Raw genomic sequence first — 15,894 nt, forward strand, 5'->3', positions numbered from 1 at the left:
GAATAGTACCTCATATCTCAATACTAACGTTGAATGTAAATGGTCCACTTAAAAGATACAGAATTACAGAATTGATAAGATTGTGCCAACCAAGTATCTCCTGCCTTCAAGAGACTCATCTAACACATAATAAAGGGGTGGAAATGGACACTGAAAGCAAGCAGGAGTATCTATATTTATATCAGACAAAACAAACTTTAAAGCAACAGCAGTTTAAAAAAGACAAAGAGGGAAAGTACATAATGATAAAAGGCCTTGTCCAACAAGAAAATATCACAATCCTAAATATATATGCACCTAACACTGGAGATCCCAAATCTATAACAATTACTACTAGACCTAAGAAGTAATATAAACAGCAACACAATAATAGTGGGGGACTTCAATACTCCACTGACAGCACTAGACAGGTCATTGAAACATAAAGTCAACAAAGAAACAATTGATTTAAACTGTACCCTGGAAAAAATAAACTTAACAAATATTTACAGAACATTCTACCCAACAACTATGGAATATACATTCTATTCATCAGTGCATGGAACTTTCTCCAAGATAGACTATATGATAAAACACAAAACAAGTCTCAACAAATTTGGGAAAACTGAAATTATATCAAGTACTCTGTCAGACCACAGTGAAACAAAGCTGGAAATCAACTCCAAAAGGAACCTTCAAAATCATGTGAATACATGGAAATTAAATAACCTGTTCCTGAATCATCATTGGGTCAACAATGAAATCAAGATGGCAATTAAAAATGTTCTTGGGCCAGGTACAGTGGCTCACACCTGTAATCCCAGCCCATTGGGAGGCCAAGGTGGGCGGATGATCTGAGGTCAGGAGTTCAAGACCAGCCTGGCCAACATGCTGAAACCCCTACTCCACTAAAAATACAAAACATTAGCTGGGTGTGGTGGCAAGTGCCTGTAATCCCAGCTACTCAGGAGGCTGAGGCAGGAGAATCACTTGAACCCCGGAAGCAAAGGTTGCAGTGAGCCAAGATCGTGCCATTGCACTCCAGCCTGGGCAACAAGAGCAAAATTCCATCTCAAAAAATATTATTGAACTGAAGGATAATAGTGACACAATCTATCAAAACTTCTGGGATACAGCAAAGGTGGTACTAAGAGGAAAATTCATAGCCTTAAATGCCTTCATCAAAAAGTCTGAAAGAGCACAAATAGACAACCTAAGGTCACACCTCAAGGAACTAGAGAAACAAGAACAAATCAAACCCAAACCCAGCAGAAGAAAGGAAATAACCAAGATCAGAGCAGAATGAAATGATACTGACACAAAAATACAAAAGATAAATGAAACAAAATGCTGGTTCTTGGGAAAGATTAAAAAAAAAATGGGTAGATAATTAGGAAAATTAACCAAAAAAAGAAGAGAGAAGATCCATATAAGCTCAATTATAAAGGAAATGGGAGATATTACAACTGACACCATAGAAATACAAAAGATCATTCAAGGCTACTACAAACAGCTTTCTGAACATGAACTAAAAAACCTAGAGGAGATGGATAAAGTCTTGGAAAGATACAACTCTCCTAGCTTAAATTTGGAAGAATTAGAAACCCTGAACAGACCAATAACAAGCAGCAAGATTGAAATGTCAATAAAAAAATTATCAACAACAAAATCCAGGACCAGAGGGAGTCACAGCTGAATTCTACCAGGCATTCAAAGAAGAACTGGTACTCATCCTACTGACATTATTCCACAAGAAAGAGAAGAGAGACTCATCCCTAAAACATTCTATGAAGCCAATATTACCCTAATATCAAAACCAGAAAAGGATGTAACAAAAAAGGAAAACTATAGACCAATAGCCTGGTGAACATAGATGCAAAAATTCTTAACAAAATACTAGCTAACCAAATCCAACAGCATATCAAAAAGATAATCCACCATAATCAAGTGGGTTTCATACCAGGGATGCAGGGATGGTTTAACATATGCAAGCCAATAAATGTGATACACCGCATAAACAGAACTAAAATCAAAAATCACATGATCATCTCAATAGATGTAGAAAAAGCATTTGACAAAATCCAGCATCCCTTTATGATTAAAACCCTCAGCAAAATCAGCATACAAAGGACATATTTTAAGGTAATAAAAACCATCTATGACAAACCCACAGACAACATAATACTGAATGGGGAAAAGTTGAAAGCATTCCCTCTGGGAACTAGAACAAGACATGAATGCCCACTCACACCACTTTTATCCAGTATAGTACTGGAAGTCTTAACCAGAGCAATCAGACAAGAGAAAGAAATAAAGGGCATCCAAATTGGGAAAGAGGAAGTCAAACTGTTGCTGTTTGCTGATAATATAACTGTATACCTAGAAGACCTTAAAGATTCTTCCAAAGAGCTCTTAGAACTGATACATTAATCCAGCAAAGTTTCAGGATACTGAAAAATTAATGTACAAAAAACTAGCTCTGCTATACGCCAACAGCAACCAAGCTGAGAATCAAATCAAGAACTCAACTCCTTTTACAATAGCTGCAAAAAAATATTCCTAAGGATGTAAAAGATCTCTGCAAGGAAAACTACAAAACACTGCTGAAAGAAATCATAGATGGTACAAACAAATGGAAACACAACCTATGCTCATGGTTGAATAGAATAAATATTGTAAAAATGACCATATCGCCCAAAGCAATCTAAAATTCAATACAATTCCCATCAAAATACCACCATTATTCTTCACAGAACTAGAAAAAATAATCCTAAAATTCATATGGAACAAAAAGAGTCCTCATAGCCAAAGTCAGACTGTGCAAAAAGAACAAATCTGGAGACATCACATTACCTGATTTCAAAAATATACTATAAGGCCATAGTCACCAAAAGAGCATGGTACTGGTATAAAAATAGACACATAGAACCATGGAACAGAATAGAGAACCCAGAAATAAACCCAAATACTTATAGTCAACTGATCTTCGACAAAGCAAACAGAAACATAAAGTGAGGAAAGGACACCCTATTCAATGAATGGTGCTGAGATAATTGGCAAGTCACATGTAGAAGAAGGAAACTGGATCTTCATCTCTCACTTTATACAAAAACCAAGTCAAGATGGATCAAGGACTTAAATCGAAGACCTGAAACTATAAAACTTCTGGAAGATAACATCAGAAAAACTCTTCTAGACATTGGGTTATGCAAAGATTTTATGACCAAGAACCCAAAAGCAAATGCAACAAAAACAAAGATAAATAGCTGAGACTTAATTAAACTAAAGAGCTTTTGCAGAGCAAAAGTAACAGTCAGTAGAGTAAATAGACAACTCACAGAGTGGGAGAAAATCTTCACAATCTGTGCATCTGACAAAGGACTAATATTCAGAATCTACAAGAAACTCAAACAAATTAGCAAGAAAAAAAAACAACAAAAAATCCCATAAAAAAGTGGGCTAAGGACATAAATAGACAATTCTCAAAACAAGGTCCAACACAAATATGAAAAAATGCTCAACATCATTAACAATCAGGGAAACGCAAATCAAAACCACAATGTGACACCATCTTACTCTTGCAAGAATGGCCATAATCAAAAAATCAAAAAATAACAGATGTTGCTGTGGATGTGGTAAAAAGGGAACACTTCTATACTGCTGGTGAGAATGTAAACTGGTACAACCACTATGGAAAACAGTGTGGAGATTCCTCAAAGAACTAAAAGTAGAACTGTCCAGCAATCCCCCTACTGAATATCTACCCAGAGGAAAAGAAGTCATTACATGAAAGAATGTTTATAGCAGCACAATTTGCAATTGCAAAAATATAGAATCAGCCTAAATGCCTGTCAATCTGTGTGTGTGTGTGTGTGTGTGTGTGTGTGTGTGTGTGTGTGTATACACATATACATATATATGAATACTACTCAGCCATAGAAAGGAATTACTTAATGGCATTCACAGCAGCCTGGATGGGATGAAAGACTATTATTCAAAGTAAAGTAACTCAGGAATGGAAAACCAAATATCATATGTTCTTACCCATAAGTGGGAGCTAAGCTATAAATTGCAAAGGCATAAGAATGATACAAAGGTGTATGATAGAATATGTTAGGAAGAATTAAAAAAAAGAAAAAGAAAAGTAGAATGATACATAGAACTTTGGGGACTTGGGAGAAAAGATGGGAAGGAGGTGAAGGATAAAAGGTTACAAAATGGGTTAAGTGTATACTGCTCGGGTGATGGTTGCACAAAACTCTTTTAAATTACCAGTAAAGAACTTCAAATACCACTGTTTTCCAAAAGCCTATGGAAATAAATTTTCTTTTAAAAAAAAAAAAGCCATTAGACTTAAATTCTACAACCTCTTCATGGTACTTTGGGTGTAACTCAAAGACCAGCCTGCACAGCCTTGGAACTACCTCCTTGGAATAAATTATATGAAAACAACAATTACAACACTTATAATTTCTAAAGTGATTGTATTAGGCCCTGTGCACTAGATGCATAAGAACTAGGATTTTGGATGTTATCAGTCCAGATTGAATTTAAAGAAAATGATGCTACTTGTATTAATTAGCATTTGCTACAGTAACAAACACACTATACATCTCAGTATACATATTTTCCCCCATGGGTCTATGTGTTGTCAGTGGCCATGCTAGGCTCAGCTCAACTCCACATTTTTGGTTGTTCTGGGTCCTATTCTGATGGTACAGCACTGATAGGGGTTGTGCAAGTCTCATGCAGAGGGGAGAAATGTGAGTTTCTGATGAACCATACAATCCCAGACACTCACATCTCATTGACTGAAGCATATCCCATGAGCAAGCCAAAATCAACGAGAAGTAGATACATATTCTTCCTCCTGAATGCACTGGGAAGTCACATAAAAATGAATGGGGATGTATAATCCTAGAACAGGAATGGAGTGAATTTCTGGGAACTACAATCCAATATATGACCCACTGTATTTTAAGCACAAGGGGATTTATTATACAGAATTGGGTGTTCACAAAACTGTCAGAAGTGTTGAAGATGTAGGATCTGGGACTTTTTCTGTATCCTCTTGTGCCTATAGAAAACAGCACCCCACAAGGACACTGAAACAGATGCTGAGTGCCAATTTACTCATAATCACAGCAAATTAATTCCTGAGAAGAATTCCATAAGGTTTGGATGAATCTCCTGAAGCCGCTGATGATCAGTAGAGCAATCTGTTAAAGAAGCTCTCACGTGTGTCTCTTCTTCCTTTTACAGGTCTAAACATGTATTGGCTGCGAAAACTTCAGGGACTTTGCACCCTGTGGGGTACTCAGATGCCCAGCCACACTCTCCACATTAATAATAGGCAACTGGTGTCTGTGCAGTGGGGCCACCAGGAAGTTCCACCCACGTTTAACTTCGCTAGAGATGTGATGGATCACTGGGCTGAGATGGAGAAGGTAAATGGGGAGGAAAAGAGGCACAGAGTGAGACGATTTGGTTGACTTTTAAAATTTATCCATTAATTTAGTAAATATTTGTTAAGCACTTATCACATGTCAGGCACTGTAATAAGTTATGGACAAGACATTCATCTTCTATGAAGACAGCATGATATGGAAGAGAGATACCATGAGCTTGGAAGGAAGAAAGGCACAGGAGTGTGGCAACCTGGTAACTTCCAGGCAGCCAACACACAGTTTGTTTACATTGTATGGAGACTGCATATGCTCTGTTGTGACCTTCCAGGGTGAAATGAGGACTAGTGGTCTGGTGTCATAGAAGAGGTGGGTTTGAATCTAATAACAGCAAATCAAGCCTGGGAAACATAGTAAGACTCTGTCTCTATCAAAAATGTTTAAAAAAAAAATTAGCCAGGCATGGTGGTCCATACCTGCAGTCCTAGCTATTCAGGAAGCTGAGGTGGGAAGACTACTTGAACCCAGGAATTTGAGGCTGCAGTGAGCTATGATAACACTACCACACTCCACAGAGTGAGATTCTGTCTCAAAAAAGTGGGAGCAGGGGTGGACAAATCAGCAATGATCAAAGACTGAGTCTTCCCAGGAAGTTAGGTAACATGCCCCTCTCATTAGAGGTGTGCAAGTAAGATAGCTACTAGGCAACGATTATCAAAAGGGCTCCAATATGAGAAATCCAAGACAGAAAAAGATGAAGAAAATTCTGAGTTTCCTTTCCAGCCCTGAGCTGCTAAAATTTTAATCCATTCATAGCTGATCCATCAATTGCCTTCATCTGAAGTCCTGTGACTCTTTCTGTAGGATTGAAGGATTCATTCTGGCTAGGAGTAGGGGAAGGGGTGGAGCTACCAGCATGGGCTTGACACATTAGTACTCTAAAAAGAGTCATGATTATGACATGATGTCCTGAGTTCCCAACAGTATGAAACAGCCTTAGTGTGGAGATTGCAAATGCCTTACCCCTAGGCTGAAGACGGCCCTAGGTTCAGGTACTCTTAAAAAAAAAATTAGGCCGCCGGGAGCGGTGGCTCACGCCTATAATCCCAGCACTTTGGGAGGCCGAGGCGGGTGGATCACAAGGTCAAGAGATCGAGACCATCCTGGTCAACATGGTGAAACCCCATCTCTACTAAAAATACAAAAAATTAGCTGGGCATGGTGGCGCGTGCCTGTAATCCCAACTACTCAGGAGGCTGAGGCAGGAGAATTGCCTGAACCCAGGAGGCGGAGGTTGCGGTGAGCCGAGATCGCGCCATTGCACTCCAGTCTGGGTAACAAGAGCGAAACTCCATTTCAAAAAAAAAAAAAAAATTAGGCCAACATTTTAAAATTGAAAATTTTCAAATAAAAATGCAGGTTTCTGGATTTTTTAGAAAAAGTTATGCTTCCTTTAAATATTGAGTAAGACCTTTTAAATATTGAGGAAGCCCATTCCTACTATGACTCATCATTCTGAATTCATAAAAGTAAGCTTGCTGTATAAACATCAAAAAACCTCTCCATTCACAAATAACACCATTAGCAAAATCAATGACTAATGACAACTGTGGGGAAAATATTCAACTTATATGACAGCAAAAAGTTAAAAATATAAAATGAGCTTGTAGAAACCAAGAATAAAAGGGTGCAACTCAATATAAAAGTGGGCAAAGTATATGAACAGACAGGTCACCAAAAAAGTGAACTCAAATGGCCATTAAACATAAAAAAATCTCACCCTTCCTCATAACAAGAGTAATGCAAGTGAAGATTTTGCCAAAATAACATTTTTGTACCTATCTCGTTAGTTAAATACAAAAGGTTGTTTGTTTTTCTTCAGAAAACAAATTTAATTATCACAAAGCATTGTAGTGGAAGGATAAGAGATAATTTTCAAATCTGCCTCCTCGAAAGCTCAGAGCCTAGGGTTTTCAAAAGACAATTTGGTGGGCAGGGGGCTAAGGAACTGGTGCTACTGATTGGTTGGGAATGAAATCATAGAAGTGTGAGAAATGTCTTCCAGTGCTGAGTCTGTTTCTGGGTGAGGCAGTCACAGGACTATTAAAGTGAGTTCCTTGCTATGAGTCATGGGTCTACGTAGTGTCAGTAAGTTTGCCAGAATGCAAATGTCTAAAAAATATCTCAAAGGCCAGTCTTAGATTTTACAATAGTGATGTTATCTGTAGGAGCAATTGGTGAATTTACAAATTGTGTGACTTCTGGTACATGACTCCTAAGCAGTAAGCAAGGTAGGGAACAATGGATGGTTACTGCTTAACTATGCTTATAGCTTAGCAGAGTTGAAGCCCCTACCATCTACCATAATTCGAATCCTTTGGAATTGCATTAATTTTACAAAGAGGTTTAGATCCCTGAACAAGAAGGGAGTTGGTTTCAGGAAGGGACATTTATCATCCTTGCTTTAAAGTTAAATTATAAACTAAATTCCTCCCATAGTTAGCTTGGGAGGAATGAACAAGGACAAAATACAAAAGTTTAACAACTCTATTGGCAAGGCTGTGAGGAAACAGACAGTTTTCATGTGTTGCCACAAAGTGGTATAACTCTGATGGAGGCAAATTTTGAAATATCTAATAAAATTGCCAACATGTTTTCTCTTTGATTTTGCATCATTACTCTGAAACTATGATCTGGGAACCCCTGAGGATACATGAGTCTCTTTCAGGGAATATGTGAAGAGTCTATTTTACAATAAAACAGAGAAATTAGAACCCTCGTGCATCATGATGGATATGTAAAATGTTACAGCTATTATGGAAAACAATATGACATTTTCTCAAAAAATTAAAAAATAGAATTACCATTCAGCAATTCCAACTCTGGGTATATACCCAAAAAAACTAAAATCAGATCTCCAAGAAATATGTGCATGCTCATTTTTACAGTAGCTTAATTCACAGTAGCTGGAAGGTCAAACAGCCCAAATATCTATCAACAAATAGATAAAAAAAATCTGTTAAAGAGAGATTATTCTATTTTTCAATGTGAGAAGGACATCAGAATTGGGAGGTCAGGAACAAAGTGATATAGTTTGGATACATGTTTTCTCCAAATCTCATGTTGAAATGTAATCCATAGTGTTGGAGGTGGGGGCTGGTTGAGGATGTCTAGATCATAGTGGGAGGTCCCACACGAATGACTTAGCACCATTCCCTTGGTTATAAGTGAGTTCATGAGAGATCTGGTTGTTTAAATACATGTGGAATTCCCCATGCTCTCTCTCTCTCACTCCTGCTCTTGCTATTTGGTGCACCTGCTCCCCCTTCACCTTCTTCCATGATTGTAATCTTCCTGAGGCCATCACCAAAAAGAGATGCCAGCACCATGCTTCCTGTACACCCTGCATAACTGTGAGCCCATTAAACTTTTCTCTTTATAAATTACCCAGTGTCAGATGTTCCTTTATAGCAATGCAAGAACAGCCTAATACAGTACCTTACATAAATGAAATCATATAGTATTTGTTCTTTTGTGTCTGGCTTATTTCACTTAGCATGTCTTCAAGGTTTATCCATGTTGTAACACAGGTCAGAATTTCCTTCCTTTTAAAGGCTGAAATAATATTCCATAGTATATATATGTCTAATCCATCCATTATTTATCTATTCATCAAGGTCAAATCTTTATTTTTCTTTCTTTCTTTTTTTTTTTTTTGACAGAGTCTTGCTCTGTCACCAGGCTGGAGTGCAGTGGTGTGATCTTGGCTCACTGCAACCTCTACCCTTCTGGTTCAAGAGATCCCCTGCCTCAGCCTCCCAAGCAGCTGAGACTATAGGTGCATGCCACCATGCCCAGCTAGTGTTTTTTATTTTAGCAGAGATGGGATTTCACCATGTTGGTGAGGATGGTCTTGATCTTCTGACCTTGTGATCTATCCGCCTTGGCCTCCCAAAGTGCTGGCATTGCAGGCATGAGTCACCACGCTCAGCCCCAGGTCAAATATTGAATACTTTGTTGCTTAAAAATTTCTTCTGTCAGATTCCCTAAGTCATTACTCTTAAGTTGAAACTTCCACATATCCCTAGGCTATGAAAACAATGCAGTCAAGTTAATTGCTAAAGTATCGGAAGGGGACCTTGGCTTCAGTTCCCAATAAGTTCCTTATTTCCATCTGAAATTTGGTCAGCCTGGATTTCACTGTCCATATTTCTATTAGCATTTTGTTCACAACTATTTAACCAGTATCTAAGATGTTCCAACTTTTCCTCATCTTTCTGTCTTCTTTTAAGCCCTCCAAACTCTTCAATTTTTTTTTTCATGACTAAGTTCCAGAGTTACCTCTACATTTTCAGGTATCTTTATAGCAATATCCCACTCCTGGTACCAATTTTCTGTACCAGACTGTTCTTGTGTTGCTGTAAAGGAATACCTGAGACTAGGTAATTTATAAAGAAAAGAGGTTTAATTGGCCCACAGTTCTGCACAATATACAGGAAGTATGGCACTGGCATCTGCTTCTGATGAGGGCCTCAAGAAGTTTACAATCATGGTGGAAGATGAAGAAAGAGCAGGCACAACAAATGGCAAGATTAGGAGCAAGAAAGAGAGTGAAAAGGTGCCACTAACTTCTAAACAACTAGATCTTATGTAAACTCATTTATCATGAAGGGGATGGTGCCAAGCCATTCATGAGGGACCTGCCCCCGTGATCCAATCACCTCCCACCAAGCCCCACCTCTGACACTAGGGATTGCATTTCAACATGAGACTTGGAAAGAACAAATATTCAAACGATATCATGTATCTAGAATAGTCAAATTTATAGAGACAGAAAGTAGAATGGTGTTTATCAGGGCCTAAGGGGAGACAGGATGAGGGGTTATTGTGTAATGGGGACAGAGTTTTTGTTTTGGATGATGAGAAAGTTCTAGAGATGATGGTGGTGATAGTTGCATAACAATGAGAATGTGCTTAATGTCACTAAACTATACATTTAAAAAATAGTTAAAATTGGAAATGTTAGGTGTATTTTTTACCACACAATTTAAAAAATAAGTAGTTAGACAGAGATAAATATATAAATAAATCTAAAGTGATATTTGTCTTTTTATTCTCATTCTTTCACAAGTATACAATAGCATTTTCCAGAAGGTACATGTTGGCACTCACAACAGAGTGAGTGCAGAAGCAGATGAGAGGCTTTGATGTTATTCTACTAAGACATTAAAGTGAATTGCAGAATAAATAGATGCAATTAAATAAAATAATGTCACTTTCCTCATTTATTTTGAAAAGTATACTTTCTTTATCATTATAAAAAATTATGCATGCTAATATATAATGAATTTATTACTGTTATTTCTAAAAGCATACATTTATAAAAATTCTGTTTTAATATCTACTATGGTAAATATTGATAGATATCACTCATATAAATAACAACTCTTTAGGGTTTTCAATATTTTTTAAGACTGTATGGAGGTGCTGAGATTTAAAAAGCTTACTAAGCACCGACTTGGCAATCCCAAGACTTGGAATTTATTCTACCTGTTTGTGTACCAGTGCCACCTAATCAGCAGGGCTTCTCTTCCCTCAGGTTGGCAAGCGACCCCCAGGCCCAGCCCTGTGGTGGGTAAATGGGAATGGGGAGGAAGTGATGTGGAACTTCAGAGAACTGAGTGAAATCAGCCAGCAGGCAGCCAATGTCCTCTCGGAAGCCTGTGGCCTGCAGCGTGGAGACCGTGTGGCAGTGATGCTGCCCCGAGTACCTGAGTGGGGGCTGGTGACACTGGGCTGCATTCGAGCAGGTTGGTAACTGACTACCTGGACAGAGAACTGTCTTCCTTGTGAGAAAACTGATAGCAGAGAAATGCAGCCACCTCTCCCAAAAGAAGTTCCCTCCTTGGAGCATGCTGTCCTCCCTCATATGAAGAAAGATATCTCCCTTCTTCCATTCATTTAAGCAAACTATGTGCCAAGCACTTATGCAGGGTGAACAACAACAACAGCAACAACAACAAAAACATATTCTATATATTCATGGGACTTACAGACCTCTGGAGAAAGCTCTTAAACTATTAATTGCACAAATAAGTATTTAATCACAATTATGATAAGTGCCATGAGAATTCTATAAAAATCTATAAAAATAAATTTGGCAAACTGTGACCTGCAGGCCAAATCCTGCCCACAGCTTGTTTTTGTAAAGTTTTACTGGAACACAACTATGCCCACCTGTTTCCATATTATATGTGGCCATTTTTGCACTATAGTGGCAACTTGAGTAGTTGGAACAAGAGAGTGTATGATCCACAAAACCTAAAATATTTACTATTTGGCTTTTTGCAGAAAAAGTTTGCCAATGCCTTGTCTAAAAGGAGACTTGAACTAACCAATATGAGGAGTAACAAAGTCTCAATGGAAGTGATATTTGAGCTAAGATCTGCAGGATGAGTAGGATTTGGCCAAGAGATAGAGAGGGTTGTGCCAAGCAAAGGGAACAGCACATGTGAAGATGTAATCATCTGATGATTTCTTCTTGCCCACTGCCCAGAAACTCCAAACACTGAAAACAGTAGGAGTCGCAGTAGAGAAGAATCTAATAATTGCATAGACCACCAAGTTGAATGATGAAAGATGTTTTTCAAATCCACTTCCCTAGGAAATCAGAGACTAGTGTTTTTCAAAGATGCTTTGGCATTCAGGGGGATAGGAAATAGGAAATGCTGATTGGTTGGCTGGGGATGAAATCATGTGTTGAAGCTGTCTTCTTGTGTTGAGTCAACTCCTCAGAGATCACAGAAATGGTTGAGTTAGTTTCTTGGTATCAGTTACTGGTTTGGGTAGTGCAAGCTGGTCCATCAGAATGCAAGGTCTGAAAAACACCTCAAACACTAGTCTTAGGCTTTACCGTAATGATATTATCTATAGGAGAAATTGGAGAGGTTACAAATCTTGTGACCTCTGACTCCATGACTCCTGAACTATAATTCTAGCCTTGTGACCAATTTGTTATTTCTCCAAAGGCAGTTTCAATCTCCAAGCACGGAGGCAGTTAGTTTCAGGAAGGAGCTATTATCATTTTTGTTTTAAAGTTAGTCTATAAGCTGGATTCTTCCCATAGTTAGCTTGGACTATGCCCAGGAATGAGCAAAGACAGATAGCTTTTGAGGTTAGAAACAAGATTAAGTAGGCCATGTCAGATTTTCCTCAGTGTCATAATTTTGGTAAAGGCAGTTTCAAAGCCACAGGGGAGGGAAGCTTGAAAATTATGAAAGAACCTAAAAGGACATCTGTGTGCCTAAAGTCCAGGCCATAAAAAGAAAGTAGTGACAATAGAATGAACATGTAAAGATGGCCAAGTGCTAAATTGACAGTGCCTTGTGGGCCATGGTAAGAGTTGTAGACACTTATCCAGTGGTAAGTGGGAAATGACTGATGGATTCAGTGACATGCAAACCATTGATGCATTGAGTGACATGATCATCCTCTGTTTGGATAGTCATATTGGATGCTCAATAGAGAATGGGATGAAGAAGGCAATAGTGGGGTGGAATTCTCAGACAAGAGATGAAGGGATGATGACGGTTTCAATTTGGTTTTGGTAGTAGAAATGGAGACAAGTAGATTTAATAGACAATTAGGGGTAACTACTAACAGGGTTTTTCAAGGAAGATGCCAGGGAGAGAGAGAAGTCACAGAGACTTCAGAAAGTGGGTGGATGGTGCTGTCTTTTACTGGTGTGAAGAACACAGATATAGGAAGAGGCACGGGTGTGTTAGGAAAAGATGATAAGTTCAATTTGGGTATGTTGAGTCCAAGAGGTCCATGTGATGTTCAAGAAGTGACAAGAAGTTGGATTTAAGGGTCCAAAATCTGAGATGGAGATGGAAGTTTGAGAATCATCAACCTTTACATTAAAAGGATGAGAAATACAGTGGTATAAAAAAGAACCTTAAGAAACTCCAGCAACCTCCTTCAAAAACTGGCCCTTCCCACCTCTGCTTGCACACAGCCTAATCCCAACAAAAAGTCCCACCCACTCGATATTCTGGGGACAATGGGCTGAACGTGAGAGTGGGTAAGGAGGAAGACATAAATGTAGCCAGGAATTCAGAACTACCAGAGGCAACCAAACCAATTGCAGGAACTTGGAATCTCATGGAAAGAGAGAACGAGCCAGACAGAAAGGTGTCATACTGAGATTATATCCAGAAGGAAAAGAGAACTCAGAGGAAGAAATGTGTTTATTGTTCCGTGTCTGACTCAATATGACCATCATGGTAGACAGACATTTGCGGATATTTACAGGTGTGCAGTGAGAATCCCAAAGTGTTAAGAGTTAGAAGGAGGTGAGCTAAGGTTAAAAGCTATTTAACAGGTGGGGCATGTGGTTTAAGCTTCATAAAAAATGAAAGTTTAGTTATTCTTTCCTTTTTTCCTTCCTTCCTTCCTTCCTCCCTCCCTCCCTTCCTCCCTTCTTTCCTTCTTTCCTTCCTTCCTTTCCTCCCTCCTTTCTTTTCTTTCTGTTTCTTTCTTTCTCTCTCTCTCTCTTTTGAGACAGAGTCTTCCTCTGTAGCCCAGACTGCAGTGCAGTGGTGCAATTTTGGCTCACTGCAACCTTCACCTCCTAGGTTCAAGCAATTCTCCTGCCTCAGCCTCCTGAGTAGCTGGGATTATAGGTGTGTACCACCATGCCCAGATAATTTTTGTATTTTTAGTAGAGATGGGGTTTCGTCACATTGGCTGGGCTGGTCTTAAACTCTTGACCTCAAATGATCCACCCTCCTTGGCCTTCCAAGGTGCTAGGATTACAGGAATAAGCCACTATGCCTGGCCCTAAGTCTAGTTATTCTACAGAAGACTTTAAGAATCAAAGGAATTTCATTAAGATAGTAAACAAGAACAAGAAATAGGAAAGTGATAAACATGGAGTATAAAAACCTTGGTTATGTGCAAGGAATAAGTCTAATTTTTTAAGATAAGTTGCATAGCATGCTAAATATAGCTAGTAATTGAGTACTGAAAATTTCACTAAGAGCATAAATTTCTAATTCTCATCACAAAAAAAATGTTAAATATTTGAGGTGATAGATACATTAATTAGTTTAATCATCTCACATTGCCTTCAAAATTATAACACCACTTTGTACCCAATAAATATACACAACTCTTTTTTGTATGTACACATACATGTAAAACTAAAGGCACACTCATCTAAGAAAAATGCATTTAGTGTCCCAGGGTTGGAGAAATAACCAGGACCTAGAGCTATTGGTGTTTCAAGACCATGGACAATTCTAAGTGCCTTTCTTCATGATTCTTTAATTATCATATGAGAGTTTTGAATACAGCAAACTCCTGTAGAAAAAAAAATTTTTTTGAGGAGAGTGGATGAGGAGAGTTGTATGTATATGTCTTGGACTGTCAACAGTCTGACACTAGTAACTCAGTTTCTTTTCTTTGTCTCAGTAGGGCCCTTAAGACTCTGACAATCCAGGGAATATCCTAGGTTTCATTCACTCCCTAATCCTTAGTCCCCTTTGTTATTGACACTCTTCATTGGTCATTACTTTCCCATTTTCTCCTTCCCCACTTGCTCCCTGCTGGATGTTTATATCAGCCTACTCTAGGGACAAAGAAAACCATCATTTCCAATTCTCTAAACTGTTGGCTTCTTTAGGCATCGTCTTTATGCCCGGGACCATCCAGTTGAAATCAGCCGACATACTGTATAGGTTGCAAATGTCTAAGGCCAAGGCTATTGTGGCTGGGGATGAAGTGGTCCAAGAAGTGGACGCAGTGGCATCTAAATGTCCTTCTCTGAGAATTAAGCTACTGGTGTCTGAGAAAAGCCGGGATGGGTGGCTGAACTTCAAGAAACTACTAAAGTGAGTATCTACATGTCTCAGCCTGGGTTTTTAATAAAACTGGAAACAGAGCCAAGCACTTAGGTGCAGGTGCTTTATTGGGGAGGCACAGGAAGCAGAGCATGGGACTAGGAAAACTAAAGCTGGGAAGAAACAAAAGCTAATACAAGGGTTTTTAATCAAGTAATTGCAAGAACTAAATGGGGTTTGATCTGCCTGGGCCTTCTGAGCAGCACTTAGAATGCCTCCCAGGATTGTCCACTAAGGGACTGACAAGCACTGACCCATCAGCATCTGACCCCCACAGGCTGAGGGTTGTCCTAGGGTTGTTATTGCCTCCACACTTCTGGGCTGCACACTCATGCAGGAAGAGTGACTCAGAGTTTCATGCTATGGTAAAACAGAGAAACTATGGGGCACAAAGTGAATCGCTTGAGGTGCACACTGGAAATGACATGGTGTTAACACCAAGTGGGTTGAAACCCACCCAGAACTATTTACTGCAACTATGACTTAAATCAAGGGTGAGGTCAAGGTCATGAGGGAAAGCCCAAGAGATGGCCGATATGCCAAGTTTCTAGGCTCTTGTTCCCACCTCTGTATCTCTAATCGAGGCTGATTAAGGGCAGAGGTCTCTC

At 38.9% G+C, this 15,894-nt stretch overlaps 2 protein-coding genes across 2 annotated transcripts in view; one reads left to right on the forward strand and one right to left on the reverse strand.

Moving 5' to 3' along the window:
- PDILT (protein disulfide isomerase like, testis expressed) overlaps window positions 1-15,894 on the reverse strand; it is a 155,275-nt gene that overhangs the window by 108,728 nt on the left and 30,653 nt on the right. The gene's annotated exons all lie outside the window — the stretch shown is intronic.
- Window positions 1-15,894, forward strand: part of LOC105725572 (acyl-coenzyme A synthetase ACSM2B, mitochondrial) — a 34,462-nt gene that overhangs the window by 4,539 nt on the left and 14,029 nt on the right. Inside the window, exons 2-4 of the mRNA XM_012464682.3 lie at window positions 5,242-5,426; window positions 10,984-11,194; window positions 15,070-15,277. Coding sequence (XP_012320105.1) covers window positions 5,250-5,426; window positions 10,984-11,194; window positions 15,070-15,277 — 596 coding nt within the window. The 5' untranslated portion in view covers window positions 5,242-5,249. The remainder of the gene's footprint in view (window positions 1-5,241; window positions 5,427-10,983; window positions 11,195-15,069; window positions 15,278-15,894) is intronic.

This window comes from Aotus nancymaae, unplaced genomic scaffold (assembly GCF_030222135.1).
Source record: "Aotus nancymaae isolate 86718 unplaced genomic scaffold, 86718_ANA_hifiasm-v0.15.2.pri h1tg000049l, whole genome shotgun sequence".
In the NCBI taxonomy this organism is placed as follows: domain Eukaryota; kingdom Metazoa; phylum Chordata; class Mammalia; order Primates; family Aotidae; genus Aotus; species Aotus nancymaae.